General features: G+C 47.2%; 1 protein-coding gene across 1 annotated transcript in view; it reads left to right on the top strand.

Annotated features, from left to right (window-relative positions):
* LOC142590677 (uncharacterized) overlaps positions 1–18,853 on the top strand; it is a 184,626-nt gene that overhangs the window by 108,218 nt on the left and 57,555 nt on the right. Inside the window, exons 5-6 of the mRNA XM_075703086.1 lie at positions 11,389–11,601; positions 18,392–18,495. Coding sequence (XP_075559201.1) covers positions 11,389–11,601; positions 18,392–18,495 — 317 coding nt within the window. The remainder of the gene's footprint in view (positions 1–11,388; positions 11,602–18,391; positions 18,496–18,853) is intronic.

The raw sequence follows: 18,853 nt of genomic DNA, 5'->3' as shown, positions 1-18,853 counted from the left end.
GACAACGACGTCGTCCAAGTAAACGAGATAGGTCTGCCACTTCAATCCAGCTAAAACTGTGTCCATCACGCGCTGGAAGGTTGCTGGCGTCGAGCACAGTCCGAAGGACTTAACCTTGAACTCGTAGAGGTCATCTGGGATGATGAAGGCGGTCTTTTCGCGATCTCTTTCGTCGGCTTCTATTTGCCAATAGCCTGGCTAGAGGTCTATCGACGAGAAGTATTTAGCGTTGTAGAGCCGATCCAATGCGTCGTCTATCCGTGGGAGGGGGTATACGTCCTTCTTCGTGATCTTGTTCAGACGATGATAATCGACGCAGAAACGTAGGGTTCCGTCCTTTTTCTTTACCAGGACAACAAGCGGTGGCCACGGGCTTTTCGACGGCTGGATGACGTCGTCGCGCAGCATTTCATCGACTTCTTCTCTTATAGCTTCACGTTCTCGCGGCGAAACTCGGTAAGGGCTCTGGCGGAGTGGTCGAGCGCACTCCTCGGTGATTATGCGATGCTTGGCGACTGGTGTTTGTCGAATCCTCGATGACGTCGAAAAGCAGCCTTTGTATCGTCGGAGCAGACTTCTGAGCTGCTGTTGCTTAATCACGGGGAGACTTGGATTAATGTCGTAGTCTGGTTCGGGAACCAGGGTCGTCGGGGTAGATGCGGTGGAATTCGAGACGACAAACGCATTACTGGTTTCCACAATTTCCTCGATGTAGGCGATCGTCGTGCCCTTGTTGATGTACTTGAACTCCTGGCTGAAGTTTGTTAGCAACATTTCAGTTTTCCCTCCATGCAGTCGAGCGATCCCTCTTGCGACGCAAATTTCACGGTCTAGCAGTAGACATTGGTCTCCTTCTATGACACCTTCTACGTCAGCGGGTGTTTCGGTGCCGACCGAAATAACAATGCTGGAGCGAGGCTGGTTGCTCGCTTTATCTTCGAGTACACTCAAGGCGTGGTGACTACGAGGGCTATCCGGCGGTATCGCTTGATCTTCCGACAGCGTTATCGATTTTGACTTCAGGTCTATGATTGCGCCGTGTTGGTTCAGGAAGTCCATACCGAGGATGACCACTTCGTTGTTAACGTCACTGACGCGGCGTAGTACTTTATAAGGACCAAAATACCGGCTCAGCAACTTTTCACAGAGGCCACGGCGGCGAACAGGGGCCCACACCCAAACTTCGTTTCCGGGGTTGAAGGATATGTCCCTGTTATAGCGTCGTGCGTGTGTCTGCTGCCGCTGCCCGATGTGCTGCAGCGCGAGGTGCCGAGCTTCCTCGGCTCCCTCAGTAGGCGCAGGCAATATCGTACGGCGAAGCAGGGTACACGCCGCCGCCCTTTGCTCATGCCGCTCCAGTTGCCCATCGTCCGGAGCAACCGGTCCATTACATCGACAATAGACGCACGTCCCCTCGGAAGTCTGATGTTTGGCGCACACCCGACCGCCGACTTCTGTGCTTCCACTGCGGTGAGGCTGACCACCTGTGCCGGCAGTGCCCGTACCGGCGCCTTGGACTTCGCGAATTTCCCGGATACTCGCTGCCACCCCTATACGGCGAGCGACCTCGGCACATTGAGGACTACCTCTCTCTCCAGCGCTTGCCACCTCCTGCCGGGTGGCAGTCGTGGTCACCGTCCCCGAGACGATTTTGACCTCCGCTCCAGCGGCATTCTACCGCGCGGTCGCCCAGTCCCCGCCGGGAAAACTAACTAAAGCGACCTTTGGGAGCGTTGTCGCTGACAATCGAAGTGCTGAAGACCCCCGATCGACGCAGACACGGATAGATCCCCATCCGACACCACCTGCAGCTGAACAGGATGACCGGCTTTCTCTCGATATGGCAGTGGCTATTGACGGTTACGCCGTTAGTGCTTTAGTAGACACCGGCGCAGACTACTCTATATTGTCGCGGTGCTACGCGGACAGAATACAGGGAGACGTTCTCCAAGAACAGCAGGACAACCTGTTGAAAACCAAACAGAACGAAGACACATCTTCTTCGTCCTCGCCCAATCTCACTGACCCACTAGACGGAGTCCGTTGATGCCCCCATCGTCGTTGTCGTCTGCATGAAATGCACGTGTCATTTCTCCCTCCCTAAGAGAGCATCGCCCCGAAGCTAGACCAGAAATGTCACTTGCGAAAGTAAGGGTTTTTCGCATAGTTATTCGCTCACATACGCCATTATGCGGACAACATGCACACGTCCAGGACGGTGCGTGCGGTGCCGCGTACAATTGGGACTATCGGGAACGACCTCGTGTGTGACATCACCGAGTCGCCGCAATACTCGATATGGTCCGAAGTATCCCCTTAACAGCTTCTTGGAGAAACCTCGTTTCCGTATTGGTGTCCAAACCCACACTCGCTCGCCAACATCATAGCTTACTAATCTACGATGAAGATCATGGTGGCCTGCGTCGTAGTCTTGCTGCTGGCAGATCCGCAAGCGCGCGAGCTGCCGAGCATCTTCTGCGCGTTTCTAAGCACATCGCCGTCCGTGATCTAAAAGTGTAGCCGTGAATGCGGTTCCTCGGTGTGTTATTACGACGTGTGGTGCGCTGTGTCGCAACACAACATGCTCAAGGAAAAACAGCGCCACCTCGGCTGATGTGCTTCTCTGTATTGCCTTTGATGCAGCGTAACGTGTGGAATAGTTAGTTGTGACGATAACAAAGTGATTCCCTGAAGTAGAAGTAGGAAGTGGGCCCAAAATATCCATTTGGATTTGATAAAATGGTCTTCGAGGAACCTGCACGGGTTGTAGGAGGCCGGCTGGTTTCGTCGGAGGTGACTTGCGCCTCAGGTAGTCGCGACAAGTATGAACGTGATGTTTTACGGCGGTGGCAAGACTCGGCCAATAGTGCCTTTGCGGCGGTCTGCCCAAAGTTCGCGCGTAGCCTAAGTGATCAGAAGTCACCTCGATGTGACAAGCTTGAAGTTCCCTTCGTACGAAGAGCTGCAGGAATGACGAGTAGATAGGGGGATCCGGCCCAAGAAGAGTTTCTTTTGTAAACGACTTTGGCCCGCATTGTGTTGTTCATTGATCCCCTGCTTGACATGATTCTATGCTTGAGACAGGCAAAAGAATAAACAAGACAACGCAAAAATTTTAAACGAAGTCAGATTGACTTAAAAACGAAATCTTTACTCTTGGTTAAATAGCCCGTCGATGTCGCCAACAAAAACATCGGCGGCGGCGGCGTGCGGACGTCAGAAGGCGCACCTCCAGACCCTAGTAAGCGAACTAGCCCTCTTCTGGCTCACTTTACCACGGCGGCGCGAAGTGCACGTTTTTCCGTTAAGCCCAGACCACGCGTACGCTTGCGGATGCGCGCAAATTCGCGTCTACGCGCCTTGCGCCGGCCGCGACCCTACGAGGTATAGTGGTTTGCATCCACAAAGATGCGCGATAGCGCGTGCTCACACGAGCTCATTGGGCAGACTCATAGATGCCTTGTAAGACGCCACTTCGTACTTTGTTATTGACAGTCTAAAGGTGCTTCTGTATCTATGAAGGTAATTGTTGTATATTAAGAGTTCTTAGGTCTCTACAAGAAGAAAAGACTGAGCACTTTCTTGCATGGTATAAATCTGTTTCACTGAGAGTTGAATGTATCGTGCGGTAGCTGCCTAGCCAGGCGCGCCGACGCGACGCACTCCAAGCGCGCGATAACACCGAGGAGCTATTCACCGAGATCGTGCCGTGTTTTGAACGCGTACAAGCCGTGCCGCACGGTCTGCGCTATGCACGGGCGCGCGGACGCAAGCTTACGTGCGTCCACATGCGCACGTGTGTTCTGGGCTTTAGTGTGTGTTTTGATGCAGTTACGATCGCTCCGAGACAGCGCTGGAGCAGCGCGCGTCGTCTGTTCACCGATGACGTGACCGACAAGGCACGCGCCGATTGCGTCAAAACAAGGTCCTGTATGAACGGTGGTCTGTCCGCGCGGCTGCTGTGAATGGCGCCCACGCTTAGCCCATGGGCTGCCTTTCGCGATCTCCCAATTAGAGAGGCAGTCGCTCTACACTTCGCTCTATTTGCTACGTGCCGCACGAGATAGGTTGTCCGCGCCAGCCAATATATCGCGAAGTGAAAACATGTATAGAGCTGCGCTGAAAGTTTGCATTAGGGAGTGTCATATATTCGTTGCAAAATTTGTTGTTTCGCTTTTTTTTTGTGCTTTGGCCAGGACATCACGATTCAACCAGCGAAGTGTCCTTTCAAGAGCACTAGACATCGTGTTGCGGAACAGCTGCCCGGTTGAACCGCTGAAAAAGTGGAGTCACAATTATCGTAATGAAATGCACACGTAATTTTGAGAAGCAGTACTTGAGCCCTGGAACAGCAAGGCCATTTTTTACCACCGCCTGGGAATAAGCACAGGCAAGATTTAGCATTAGTTTCGTTGCTCGTGGTGAAAAATGCCATCTGATATAGTCAAGCGCAAGTTTAAGACTCAAATCAAGATACTGCAACTCAGCATTAGAAGGTAACTCGCAGATACGACGGCGATCTTTTCGGTGTTCCTTGAAAACTGAATATGCTTGCGACATGGTAGTCTTTGGTTGCCAGATTATCAAGAAATCGTGAACTTATCTGAACGTTTTCATTTCTAGGGAACTCAAACTTTTTACAAATCCCGATCCCTTTTTGTTAGGAAAATATCGCTGAAGTAAGGAGCTATTGGTCCAATACACATGCGCCACTTTTCAACATAGGTGGCACATAACCATTCAACAAAGGTGGTACCAAATTAAAGAATCAGTTTTAGAAAAGATTGTACGGAAATGCGACAGCGCTTAGTAAACGAAATTTCATTATTATTCTCTGTAATACAAGATTTAACACGGGCGCATAAAACGTAGTGGCCGTCATCACTGAAGATATGACATTATCTGGTTCGGGAAGCTACCGCAAGGAACACACGAGACAAAGAAAGGGACAACACGAAGTGGTACTGAAAACTCAAGATTTAATAAAACTAACGCCGAGCTTATATAGATTAGACACCTATGCACCCGAAAAGCCAGGAAAAAAACAGAGCGACCTTCAACAGGGGTGCGATATGAATGCTAAGATAAACACTGAAGGCTACTGAAGCCTCGAACATGTTTGTATCCCATGGAAAGAAGCAAACGTTCTTTCTGATAAACAGCAACTGACAGCAAGCTAGCGCAGTTAAGCTAACAAGTAAAGTAATATGCAACGTCTGGCTAATATCTGCGGACAGGAAGGCGATAATTTAGATCTGAAATTTAGCGTTAAAATTCAGAAGTTATGGTATGCAATGAAAGCAGTGAACATACAGTGTCAATTTAGGACTAGGTATTATCTCACGTAAAAGTATAAATAGACCTTGGTATCTGGATAAATAAAGGCAATAAATATTATGGAAACACATGAGAAAACAACAACAGTAAAGGAAAAGAGAAATGCCACTACAATGAGACACCTCTGCACGGTGATGTGGGCTCGACAAGTTCTGAAGTGGACGTACACAGCAAAATTGATTATGAAGAGCGACTGAGGAATATGGAAGAAAGGAAAAACAGTGATTCGCAGTGGAAGAAAAGAACTAGGAAGCTTGCTAGCAAGTATGCGACCGGTACGGTGGGCAGCATGGCAACAAAAACGTAAAGCGTAATGCCAGAGGCCGAGATAATCTCAAGAGGGGCGGCAGTGGAAAAGTAACCTGCTATGACCAACTACTTTAGAGGAAAAAACGAAATCATAAAAGAAACAACTTATGATAACTCAAAGGGAAGCTCATAACTTTTTGAAGCGAGATCAGGATGCCTTAGAACACGCACTTGAAAAGCGAAGTATAAGAAGGAAGAAGAAGGATGTGCTTGCTGCGGTAAAGCTAGCGAAACGATGGAGCGGGTTTTATTAGAGTGTGAAGATAGCTGCCCCGCGGTCCATTGAGGCACCACTGGCGTCCGTGAAGCCCTTGAGTTCAAGGAGAGCAGGGGGAAAATAAACATGTCCGCAATTGAAATTAGAGGCGATTGGAAGATTGGTGGAAGAAAAGTAGCGAAGCGACATACAACGGAGGCTTACGAAAACGAAGTTCCTAATAGGGGTTCAGGAAGTTTGCTTAATGGGAATTCTTTGGTTTTCTTTTTCTTTTTTAGCTTAGATAGGACGTTAGGCAATATAATAACAAGAGCTTGGTGGCGCAACCCACCAGCCCATTTCAAAGAGGATGCGCATAGCATTCATCCATCGTCTAAAACCCCTTGGTATTATTTAATCATTTGAAAGTAGCGACAATCTCCTCCCCGCGGCACTTTCCTTCTCGATTCTCCTCGCGCAACAGCTGCGCGCGCTGCGCACGGCACCGTTTTTCTCCTTGGCTCTCGTGGACGGGCCGCAGTATTCCATGGAGGCGCGTGATTATGGGCCAGTTGCGCGCCCTGTGGTGTAGAAAATTGTGAAAATAGGCAATAACAGCATCGAGAATGCTGAAGCTGACGTTTACGAGGAGGTTGGTTTGTTCTTAAAGCCGTGTGAATGGGGCATACTGATGTAAAAGATGCTTTGAGGCGAGTTCTACACTCCACTAGGGTTGAGTATCGGGCGAGTTCGTATTGCATTCTAGAACTGGTGTAGCGCAACATACAAAGGAACAAGCCCAGCCGGCCAGATAAAGGAACAGAGCGCTGTTCCTTATCTCTGTTCTCTGAACGCTCTGTTCCTTTACCTGGCCGGCTCGGCTTCTTTCTTCGTTTGTATGTTTCGCTGTACCAGTTCTAGAATTTTACACTCCAGACATTTTTTCTGGCACATGATTTGGTGGCTTACTTTGTGCATCTGACATTGCTTGTAGTATTGTTTGTAACATACCCTTTTGTGTTCGTCTTTTTTTCTTGCTGGTGCGTGCATGTGTGCTGCAGGTATTAAATTCAGCTTTCCTTCTTATAATGGATTAGTTGTGAGTGCATCGTTTGTCCATGTGTTTCTGTTCTCAATGTGAAAGTAGCCTTTCCACTGAGGTCTCTAAGCTGAATAGGACGGTTGCGCAATTTACATGCGAGCAGTCGTACGCGATCATGTGAACACCCCCGCCACATTGCCATTATCCGTGGGAAAACCAAATACTTGCCACTCACTCATGCCTGCGTGGCAGCCCAATTCAAGGCAAATTGAAGAAATGAAAAAATAATGTAGAAACTCCACTGGAGTTTGCTAAGTAGGCGTGGGCATACCCCTAAATTTAAATTGGCACGCGCCCAGATTTCAACTTGGCTTATCCCCATGATTAAGTTGGCCCACTACGAAATTTCAAGTAGGCCCGCCCCCGAATTTCCGTTCACTCACTTCCAAATTGCGAGTTGGCCAACCCAGATTGGTGGAGTTGGCCTACTCAAGTTAGCCGACCCCCAGATTTCAACATGGTTTGACCCCAAATTTGCGTGGCCCCCCATTTAATTTGTCCCGCCCCCAAATTTCAGTTGGCCCACCTCCAAATTTCAAGTTGACCTAAGCCCTGATTTCCCCTTGACCCAAGCCCATATTTCAGTCGGCCCACCCTCCAACTTTCAGTTGGCCCACCCCTAAATAAGCTCCATGCATTTTCTAAGAAGCTTTATGTATTTATATGGGCTACAAAAAGCTGGCATATTCATTGGATCCTGCGTCGCACCAGTGGTATGTGACATATTTATTTCACAAATGGGCCAAGTTCAACGCCAGGCTTTACCTATACTAGCAAGGTTTTTAAAGTCTTTAGACATGTGGAAAATTTTTTTTTATAATTTTAACCAAGGACGGAAGCTTCAACTTCACAGAAGCTGTGGGCAATGTTTTATACCTATTCAGACAACATGGAAAAGGCCTGGATTTTACGAGAAAACTGTCTGAGGGTAATGATTCAGTTTTTAGATACGAAAATTGAGTTCTGTTCGGATAGCTTTTGTTGGAGTTATGCTCCGCGTGCAAAGAAAGGGCTTGGGTCATTGCACTCCTCCAACTCAAAACTACTAGAAAGAGTGGTTCGCTCTGCCTTCAATCCGCGCTCAGGAAATCTTGTATTCACAAGATGCATTCGAGTTTCGAAATCCAATTGGCCAGGCAGGCTTCAGCTGGGTTCCCTGGTTCGCTTGTAACGGGGCTTGCGGAAATCCTCTAGCAAAAATGTAGAGAAGGGCTGTGAGAGCTGGTGCTGAGTTCCCTCAAGAAGAGGTGAGACCGGTGGCTGTGCCCTAGGTGCACAAGTTGGCTCACAATTTGAAGAAGGCAGCGAGCAGGCATGGTGTTCCGCTCATTTTTACAGCTCCTAGGAAGGTCGGATGACTTTGCTCTCGGATGGAAAAAGAAAGGAAAAAGGAAAAGAAGGAGGCTGCGGAACCAAGAATGGGCGACCATTGATAATATGTGCCGTAGAGGTAGTGTATGAAAAGTTGCTAAATATTCTTTCTGCTTGATGATAATGATGCAAAATGTTTATTATTTATTCTTATTTATGATTACCTAATGAAGTTGCATAAGTAATAAATTTAGTATTTTGTATTGGCTATAAATTTGGGGCAACTATAACGGTTGTGGTCACCTTTGGCTAGTTTTTGGTTCAATTCTGGCTCCTCATATTAACGCCCCAAAAGTGACCCTGCTCAATATGTCCGTAATGGCTGCGCATCGGTAAGAAATTGTTGGTCAGAACGACCAGCAAATAGACCCTCAGTATTTCTTAAGGGTGTGAGAACTATCATATGTACAAACTTGCATACACCTGGGCGAAGAATGATTCTTTTTAAACGTAATTATCAATGATTATAAAATAAAAGTCACCTCATGTGTATCACACTCGACTAAATACACATTTGCGGTATTTGCTTAGCGAGTCATCCTTACCTTTTGTTTTTCACGTTATGTTTCACCGGTTCAACTTTTGAGGTCAGCTTCCACGGCTGCTGCAGTAGGAACTGCCGGTGTGACAGAAGCGCGGCCTGCGTGGCAGTCTCATATTGGTATGACTCTCAGTGAGTAGTAAAATCAGCCAGCATAAGTACCCTCAGTATACTTAAACCTCGCTGACACATCGAACTCGAACGCTGATACATAAAGGTGTATGAAGGAGAGAGAGAGCATTAATTTCAACCATTGAGGTCATTGCTCTTGAGGTCGAGGGGGGGGGGGTAGTGTCCTCATTCCAGGACTCCATTGGTCATGGCTGTGAGCGCTTCGTGGTCCGCCAGGGTATCGCCGATGAGCTGTACCTCCCACCGCTCAAATGAAATCCTAGGCGTATTTAAGTGTCGAGGTTCGCCCCAGCACCCCCACGAGATGTGGAAGAGTGAAGGGCGTGTGTCGCCGCACCAGGCACGGATGCGGCGACATGTTAGTGGGTAAATTTTGCTGTATCAGTGTAGGTTTGGCAATGCGTTTTTTTTTTTGATAAATCTGAGGGCTACTGCCTCTTCAATGCTCAGCTTTTGTGAGGGGGAGGATAAATCCTGCGGTTGAGCCACTGGACCTCGATGCGTTCGCCGTAATTGGATGGCAGGGGCGCGAAGGCAAAGGGTGTGGATTGATGGGATGATTGGTTTCCCCCGACTGGTTGGTTAGCGCTCGAGCTAAGTCGTTCGCCCTTTTGTTGCCCTCCACTCTCGCGTGGCCGAGCGTCCACGTTATTCGATGGGATTCTTCCAGGCTCGGGCCTAGGATCTCAGCTGCCAGCAGCGCTGTTCGCCCGTTGATAAAGTTACCGCAGGCTTCGTGCGAGTCGGTAACGATATGAACTTCCCTGTCTACGTTTTCGCACAAATTGTGCGAGGCAATTTCAGCGCGATAGCGTTAAGGGCCCTGTGTCGCAGAAAATCCCGGGTTGGCGTTGGCGGAGTTGTCCCTGAGCAAACATTTCCGGATAGATTCCAGTATATGTATATGCCACGTCTTCCTATATGGCATGCGGTATATGCGGGTTATATTGCCAAAATATTCTATCACTAAAGTTTCTCTTACCAAGTCTAAAATTTTTGACAAAGTGATTCCTCGGCATTTTGAGAATGACAGCCATCAAACAAATGTGATGAAACAAAACACCGACAGCGCAAGCCTTTTATGTTAAATCTTATCTGATTTATATGTTGAACGTGCAAAAAAATAATAGAAATTTGAAAATGATGTAATTTTTTGGCGCGGCTGTGCACAACCTTCGGTATCCGCCCATGCTAGAGGCCGCGTTTCTACCAGAAAGCTTGCCTTCGTGCCTAGCGTTCCCCGCTAGCGTTTTCCAGTAAACATTACGGTTACATGACTTGCAGTTGCCGGGAAGCGTGAAGAGGAGTCGGGGATCTTGCACATTTTAACGCGAAGCTTAAGCGGCATCCAGGTTCTTGTCATTTTTTTTCCCAATTTCACGTATGAATGCCAAATAAATAAACAATGAAACCAAAAGTGTATCTGCGTGGCGGTTAAGGACGTTCGTTACTAGCGTGTGTTTTAGGACGAGAAAGGATGGGAAATACGCACGAGTAGGCAAAAAAATTATCTTTCACACAAACGATGGGGAAAGGAGAGGAAAAACAAAATAGTATCACAAATCGAGCTGCACGGGAGAGGCAGACGCAACGCTCAGATCAGAGAGAGACAGGGAGTTAAAATGAAAAACAGTGCCACACCAACATTCGGTGGGCCTAAAGTTCCATAGACCGTAAACGTCGTCTCACAGTTTTCGCTGGTGGTGACAGCTTGCTCGTCGTTGTTGCGGTACGGTCGTCGAAGCGAGCCGAGATAGAGATGGCACGGTCTCTGTGGCTGGAACCGTCGCCGGCACACGGCTGCGCTACTCCATGCGGCTGCTGCCTACGTTGAGGACACCACTGCCAATTTACGAGGACCGTGACCCACGGATGAACCACGCAGACAGCAACTCGGTAGGCCTCGACCAAGAACGGGCCTCAGCGACAGCGTCCTGGCAGGAGCCGCTCAGCAGTCCCGAAACAGGCCTCCGCACCTGGCCCAGGCAGGCGCACCCTGGTCACACAGCAGGGACGGCACAGGCGCTCTTCTTTCCTAGCCGCTCCCTCGTCTGGCAGCCACCGTGGCTTCGCTGCTCGAGCTCCACCGCACGTTTTCCACGTAGCACTTCTTTTTTTTCCCTCCACTTCCCGTGCTACCTTCCCTCAGCTAGTCTTCTCCGCTTCGGTTTCAATTTTCCTGAATCTCGCAAATCCACTTAGTCCAAAAATTGCGCCATTTAAGCAAAAAAAAAATAATATAAAAATGCCTATTGTGTCCTTTCTCCAAAGTCATAAAATCATGATACATTAAAGACATCTCGCTGTCTTCCTTCGGTGTCTTCGCCTGGATCTTTTTTACTGATCGTACGTGTTGCGTATAGATGACGATAATTTGTGCTGATCCGTTACTGTTCCCAGCGCAAGCCAGTGCGGCGTCCCCCGGTGCCCATCGACGCCACTCTGCCCTTTCCTGCGCCCTCGATGGGCGTGCTGGGGCCCGTGCTCCCACCGCTGCAACAGGAGGCGTCGTTCCCAATGTGCGGAGCCCGAAATGCATTCGGCATCCACGGCCGCGTGAAGAGTCTCCACTACCCGGAGAGCGGTGCAGACTTCGCCGAGTTCCCCTGGCATGTGGGTACATTTTCAATGCGATTAGCATTCTTTGCCTACTTTAGCCATATTGAGAATTTCTATCTGTCTGTCCCTCCGTCTATGCAGCGATGTGCTCAGGGAACGATTTCCTAGTCGAATGAATCGCTGAAGTGTGCTGCCTTTTTGTGGGGTTTGGGCTTTGCATGACACAGTGCGGGTTACAGAACTTTAGAAAACCTTTGGCGAGCTAACACAAACACTCAATTTCCACAGCACCGCTTTTGACACGCACGACGTAAGAACATGTCCGTGTCAAAAGTGGTGCTTAGAAAATGGATCGGTACAAGTACAATTTGCAATCTTAGCACACACAAACTCTTACGCACGTCAAGAAATAACGTTGTCTTTAATGCACGCGATACATACGGCACACGTGTCTTAAGCCAACGTAGCCTATTTGGAAAGCGTAACGTACGTACTGTCTACGTATGCTAAGAAATAGCGTTTCTAAACACGGCATAACCCGTGACTCCCGCTTCAATGCGAATTGATGAGAGCGCTCTCGCTATTGTTGATCGTCAGCGAATGGTGTAATACGGAAATCAAACAGTGCAAAAGACGGACGAAGAAGCAGACATAGGGCTTCGCTCCGTCCCGTGTTTTTCTCAATTCCATTTCTGTTTAAACGTGCAACAACCAGCCGAGATCAGTATGTTCCTGCATGATGAAATAAGATTTCGCTTCCTCTGAAGTCTCCTGAAACAATATCGCAGAGAGCGTAATACATCCCATTTGTGAAGTCCTTCGACGGTCGTTGCGTCCGTAAGGCTGGCCAGATGCGTCGGGTTTGAAACGACATAATGGTTGCTAAAGTTGGTGCTAATGTTTGTTGCTAATGTGAAGCTTCCCGCAAACGATATTTTTGATAGCCTGAAGTTTTCCTAAAAGCTGTAATGATGTGAATATGCGTATCTCAGATCAAGTCGTTGGATACAGTGAAGCCTCTTTGGTTGGCACGGGGCACCAGATGGTGCTCTCCCTGCTAACGAGTTTGGTTATGGGAATTCTTCGTTTGTTTTCTGTCTTTTCTTAGTTTTTTTATTTTTTGACATAAGTAGGACATTAAGCAATATAACAAGAGCTTGGTGGCGCAACCCATTCCCCGTTCCAAAGGGGACGCTCATAGCATCCATCTATCCATCCATCCATCTATTTACGAGGTACCGTTTTGTGACACTAACGTACAAAGAGCGGTTGTGACCGCAAATGAGGCTATATGAAAAGTGAGCCTAGAGAAAGGTTTCGAGGTTTTAGAAGTAAACAGGGAAGTGAGAAGGTATCGTGGTTTTCAACGAGAGGGGATCCACTTCGATCACATGCTTGAACAAGAAGTGGCTGGCAACTTGCTGGTCACGCATTTGCTTTTTCGGAGAACCCACAGGTGCTCAAGAGCCCAGGGTAGGTAGCAAAAAAGAAGGACCCCTAGGGCAACCTGCGACTAGCATCATCCTCCATAACCAAAAACGAGCAAAGGAAAAAGAAGAGATCGCCGTGTAATAGGCTACATAAACATGCAGGATATCAGAAGGAAAAAAGAATGCTAAGAGATTCCGGAGAAGTTAAATCGAAAACAGATAGGTGTGTATGCTGTTACAGAAACGGTCCTTATAGACATAGAAGAGCCCCCAAAGTCTGAGAGTTACTTTCGGGAAGGGTGAAACACAACTAAATCGGAATAAAGCGAAGGGGAGTCGGAATGCTCATAGACAAGGGATCCAAATGGAAAAGAGTAGATTGAAAGTGTCAAGAGCATCTTTGGTTACCAGGCGCAATGAGCGGCACGAAAACTTGGCTGGGCGTCAAGTAGTTATGAACGGGAGAAAGTGCGAAGAAAAGAACCAGGGGTTACTGGAATATCTCAGTGCTGATATTAGGGGTTTAGTGAATGATGACGAAATTATCCTATCAGGCGACATGAATGCTCACATACAGGATCTAGACTGTTTCACTGGCAACAACGGTAAGTTAATGCTAGATCTCTGTGAGCAACGTAACCTCGTTATCGTAAATACGGGGCCCAGATGGGGTAGGCAAATCAATGGAAGTCAGGAATAAACAAAGGGCGATTGATTACTGTCTGATTACAGTAGGTATTTATGATACAATTGGATAAATGGTCATTTACAAGGAAGAGTATAGCAGCATACCATAAACGCATCATATTGAAAATGGCATATGTAGTGGGAAAAGAGAGCAAGGAGCTCAGAATGGCCAGTCCAAATTTGAGCACTGAACAAATAACTATTATAGTCACAAGGGTTGAGGCAAATAGCCAAACAAAAGGTGGGAATATATGCGCATCTAAGTGTAATTACGACGGAAATACGGAAAGAGAAGCAATGGGCTCGTTGGAAAGGAGAAAGGAAACCGAAAGCCTGGTGGAAAATAGCAATACGGGAAGCGATCGACGAACGACAGAGAGCATCACGAGATCTTAGACAGGCAAAAAAGCTCAGTTGCCACATGTGAAAGTAGGCAGGTAATGGGAAATATACCGGGAGAAAAAATTATGTTGTTCAAATATTGCTTCGGGCAAATTGGAAAGATGAAACTGAAAGTTGGTTGTAAGAAATACGTGAGAAAAACAAGGCCGCACCTAGAATATTTCTGAACCACGTAACCTTAGTAGGCACAAAGTTTGGAGCACTACAACAACATATCCTATACGAGGATGGAAACAAAGTGGAAGTGGATACGGCTATAAATTACATCCGAAAAGTAACAGCCGAATCCTTCCAAGACAAGGACGACGTGCTTTTAGAGGAAAAAAAGAGCATGGACGAGAACCAGATGGAAAAAGAGCTAGTGCTAACTAATTTCAACTGGAAGAAAGGCGAAGAGAAAATTCCTAATCGCACAGCCAGATGTCTACAGGAGGTTTCCGTTTAGAAGCGTACGGTGAGGGGCTAGTTTGTATGACATTATGAGAACAAAGAAAAACTGCGCAAAAAAGGACAGGACAGAGAAAGAGCCACATGACACAGGCGCAGACTAGCAACTGGTTTAATGCTCCAACGCCACCTTCCTACAAACAACAGAACGCATGCGCGCCAACCGCAAAGACCAATGCCGCTAGCATGTAGTCAAGCCAAGAAACGCCAACTCCTTGCGGTACAAATGTATGGAAGCCTCGCTAACACATTTATCCGGCCCTTGCACGCGCCCCTTGCAAAATCATAGAACATGTCATTTTATATCACTTAAGGGACTTTCTCTACTCAAACGATTTTTTCATTCATTACAACACGGTTTCTGAAACGGGAGTGTCTTCTGAAACCCAGTTGGAAATCTCCGTAATGTGCAATAAAACCTCGATACTAATACACAGACTGACACAATCTTCCTCCCTTTCGCAAAAGCCTTTGACAAAGTAGCTCATCAACGCTTGCTTCTAAAACTTACACAGTTGAATATCCACCCTAACGTTCTAAAATGGACCAAATGATTTCTTAGTAATCGCTCATACTTTGTGCAAATCAATAATAGTGCTTCCAACCCGCTTTCTGTACCATCAGCCCTTCCACATGGCTCTGTGCTAGGACCGCTCCTGTTCTTAATATATATTAATCGTTTACCACTTAATGTCTCTAGTCATATCTGGGTATTTGCTGACGATTGTGTGGTCTACCATGCCATAACTGACACCAGTGACAAAGTATTGCTTCAGAATGACCTAAATCAACATCACCGCACCACCACCACCACCACCACCACCACCACCACCACCATCATCATCATCATCATCATCATCCTCCTTTTTTATGCCCACTGCAGGACGAAGGCGTCTGCCTGCGATCTCCAATTACCCCTGTCTTGCGCCAACCCATTGCACCTAGCGCCAGCGAATTTCCTAATATCATCGCTCCACCTAGTCTTCTGCCATCTTCGACTGCGTTTCCCTTTTCTTGGTACTCATTCGGTAACCCTAATGGTCCAACGGTTATCTAATGAGCGCATTACCTGACCTGCCCAGCTCCATTTTTTTCTCTTGATGTCAATTAGAATATCGTCTATACCCGTTTGATATCTGATCCAAACCACTCTCTTTCTGTCTCTTAACGTTATGCCTAGCAACCTTCGGTCCATCGTTCTTTGCGCCGAACTTAACGACCTGAATAATATTCAAAATTGGTGTGATGACTGGCTAATGCTACTAAGTCCTTCTGAATGCAAAGTAGTATCATTCCCCCTCCGTCGAAATCCTCTCGTATTCTCTTATGTAATAGAAAACAAGCCTATTGAACCAGTTAAATCTTTTCAATACTTAGGCACCACTATATATCACGATCTTGACTGGTGTTTGCATGTGAATAACGTTACAGAATCTGCTAACAAAAGGTCGGTTTTTTGAACGCCACTTACGGAAAGGTCCTCCCCACGTAAAACTACCAGCATACAAATCGTTCATCAGACCTAAACTTGAATAGGCTTCTGATATTTGGTGCCCGCATGAAATTCACCTTAATAACGCCCTTGAAGGCGTACAGAATTGTGCTGCTAGGTTCATTCACTCAGGATATTCTTACGACATCAGCGTATCATCCTTAAAAGCGGACACCAGTTTACCAACTCTTTCACATAGCCGTCGCATCGCCAGCATATCATTATATCACAAATGTTTTGTACAGTCCGTTCACAATCACACCATACATTTCACCGCTGGCATGAACATCACGTCGCACCTAAGTGTATCTCGCCCCAAAACGCGCACTCTGACTTTTTCGTCTTGTTTTTTTCCTGGTGTAGTTGTAGACATCGCTGCTATCCCCAGTTCATCTGCACTCACGGAAGAAGTGTCAGCAATTCTCTCACGTTAACTAATACTGTTTTAACTATAGTTGTAACCCCACCCCTTATGTAATACCTCCGTCTGGGGTCTTTAAGGAAATAAATATATAAAGAAAGAAACAGGAAAAACCATGTCGTTCACACGCAGGCTCTCAAGTTTCCGTACACTATTGAAAGCTTGCCTCTGGAATCAACTGATACCTATAAATACCTTGGTGTCAGTGTGTCCAACGACTTGATCGCCGGTACGCATATTCCTGACATCCTTGGGTAGAAAGGGAGAAAGAGAGCGAGGTGAGTCAGTGTAGACCAGCTAGATAATCTGTGCTGGGGTAAGGGGTGAACGGAATTAAAGATTATACACAATTACAATGCTAAACATCATTGCAGCTTTTAAGAAAACTTTAGGGTTCCTTAAACATGATCTGCGGAAAGCTCCCAAACACGTAAAATTACTTGAATGACCTAAAGTATATCCAGAAGAGGGTTGTAGCGCCAAAAAACACAACACACAGCAAGCGAGACGGGACAGGCGCAAACTTCCAACTGTTTATTCATCGCGTATGCGAATGAATATAAGGACAAATCATGATGGGTAGCAAGAACCACACATGAGCGCGAGGGTTTTTAGAAAAAAGCGGATAAAGATAGGTGAGACACACACGTATCTCACGCCCGTGTATCGAAAAAAGCAGTTTTATTCTTATAGAGGGAGATAGATGGGGCGCTAACACAATCGCTACAGTTTCTTTCAATACAGAAGGCCTCCAACAGTTCACGGGCTGTCCGGTCCTTACTTCTGTTTAAAACCTTTGCTTCTTTCAACCTTGCCACACACTTAATCTTCCTTTCTTTTCCGCGGGCTTTACAATGATGCGGCAGATTAGAACCAGTGCCATTTTGTAAATCCGGATTATGTTTCGCTAATCGGTCGTTAATACAACGGCCGGTTTGTCCGATGTGCTTCTTTTCGCATGTGAGAGGTATCTGATATACGACTCCCACGGCACGTTTAACAAGCCGAGCTGCATGTCTCTTTTTATATTCAGCTTTGTTTACCTTGTGGGGTCAGCTTTAAAGCACAAGCCAGCCAGTTTCTTTGGCGCGGAAAAAACCACAGGAACCTTATGTTTTGTCGCTACATGCTTCAAATTGTGCGCTACCTTATGGGTGTACGGGATGACAACCGGTCTACTGTTGCTTTGGGTGACGTCATCTTGGTCGCCCCTTTTTTTTACTTTCTTTTTTCAATTTTTGCAGCAAGGCTTCAGCTACTCCGGTTAAGATCGAGGTTGGAAAGCCTGCTTTTTCCAACTTCCGAATCTAGGTGTGAAAGCTTTCTTCTGCCTTATGGCAACAAGATTTCTCGCTTGCTGTGTGTTTTGTTTTTCGGCGCTACAACCCTCTTCCGGAAACATGCACCAACTAGCCCCCCAACAAGTATTACTCAGTTACCTAAACTAGACGCACCTCCGGTATCTGGAATCCACATGAAGCGTATCTCATTGGCACTCTCGAATCGGTCCAAAACCGTGCAGCTCGGTTCGTGCATTCTTCATTCTCATACGACATCTACGTCTTCCAAAACTCACCCTAGCTGCGTCGGCCCATAGCTTCTCTCTGTCTTTGCCACCATTAATTTTACCCTCGTACTTTTCATCAAGCACCTAACATCCGCACTAAACGACTTGTGGGCCGTTGAAGCGCATAATTTTATTTTCTTGGTGGTTGAGGCGCTTGGAGCGAGGTAGCTTCCGGAGCGCACTTGGAAAACGTCGTAGATGCCTTATTATTGTGGGAGGCGGCGCAATATTACCTTTAATGAATTTCGTTATATCAACGCCATTGCAATGAATCTGCGTTACAACTGGAACGTGGTTTTGTGTCGTATTAAGGCGGCAATCGCCCTGGAACAGTTTGCTTATAGAGGCCAGGTTTAATTGTGGCGTTGGCAGCGTAGTGACTGCCGCCTCGCTCGCAGGTGGGCATCATGAAGAAACTGGCGCCGCAGGAGAGTCTGTACGTGTGTGGAGGGACCCTCGTCGCCAGCCAGTGGGTTGCCACGGCGGCCCACTGCCTCAAGAAGTGAGTGCGAGTTTTGGCTGCATACGGGACATTCGGCTGAACATTGAAGAAAAAGCGGCGCTGGCTGTGTGGGGCCGCATTAAGGCGGGCTGGTGGTTTATTCACAGGAAGCAAGATGATGTACGCACAAACAGGCGGGCAATTGTGAATGGTCTGAGGCTTCTCTCGTTCGAGCCCTGCTGGTCACTTTGTATGAGATGAGCTCTTAGACAACGCAATAGCAAATTCAGGGGCATTCTATCGGGGTGCGTTAGATTCGTAATCATTATGTCGCACCTCTTTGAAATCCCCAATACATGATTTAAACCACGTTGACCATATTGCAATGTGTAGTTTAGGAGCTCACTTGACCCCAGCC

This window comes from Dermacentor variabilis, chromosome 8 (assembly GCF_050947875.1).
Source record: "Dermacentor variabilis isolate Ectoservices chromosome 8, ASM5094787v1, whole genome shotgun sequence".
NCBI classification, from domain to species: domain Eukaryota; kingdom Metazoa; phylum Arthropoda; class Arachnida; order Ixodida; family Ixodidae; genus Dermacentor; species Dermacentor variabilis.
This window is presented reverse-complemented; position numbering and strand designations above follow the sequence as displayed.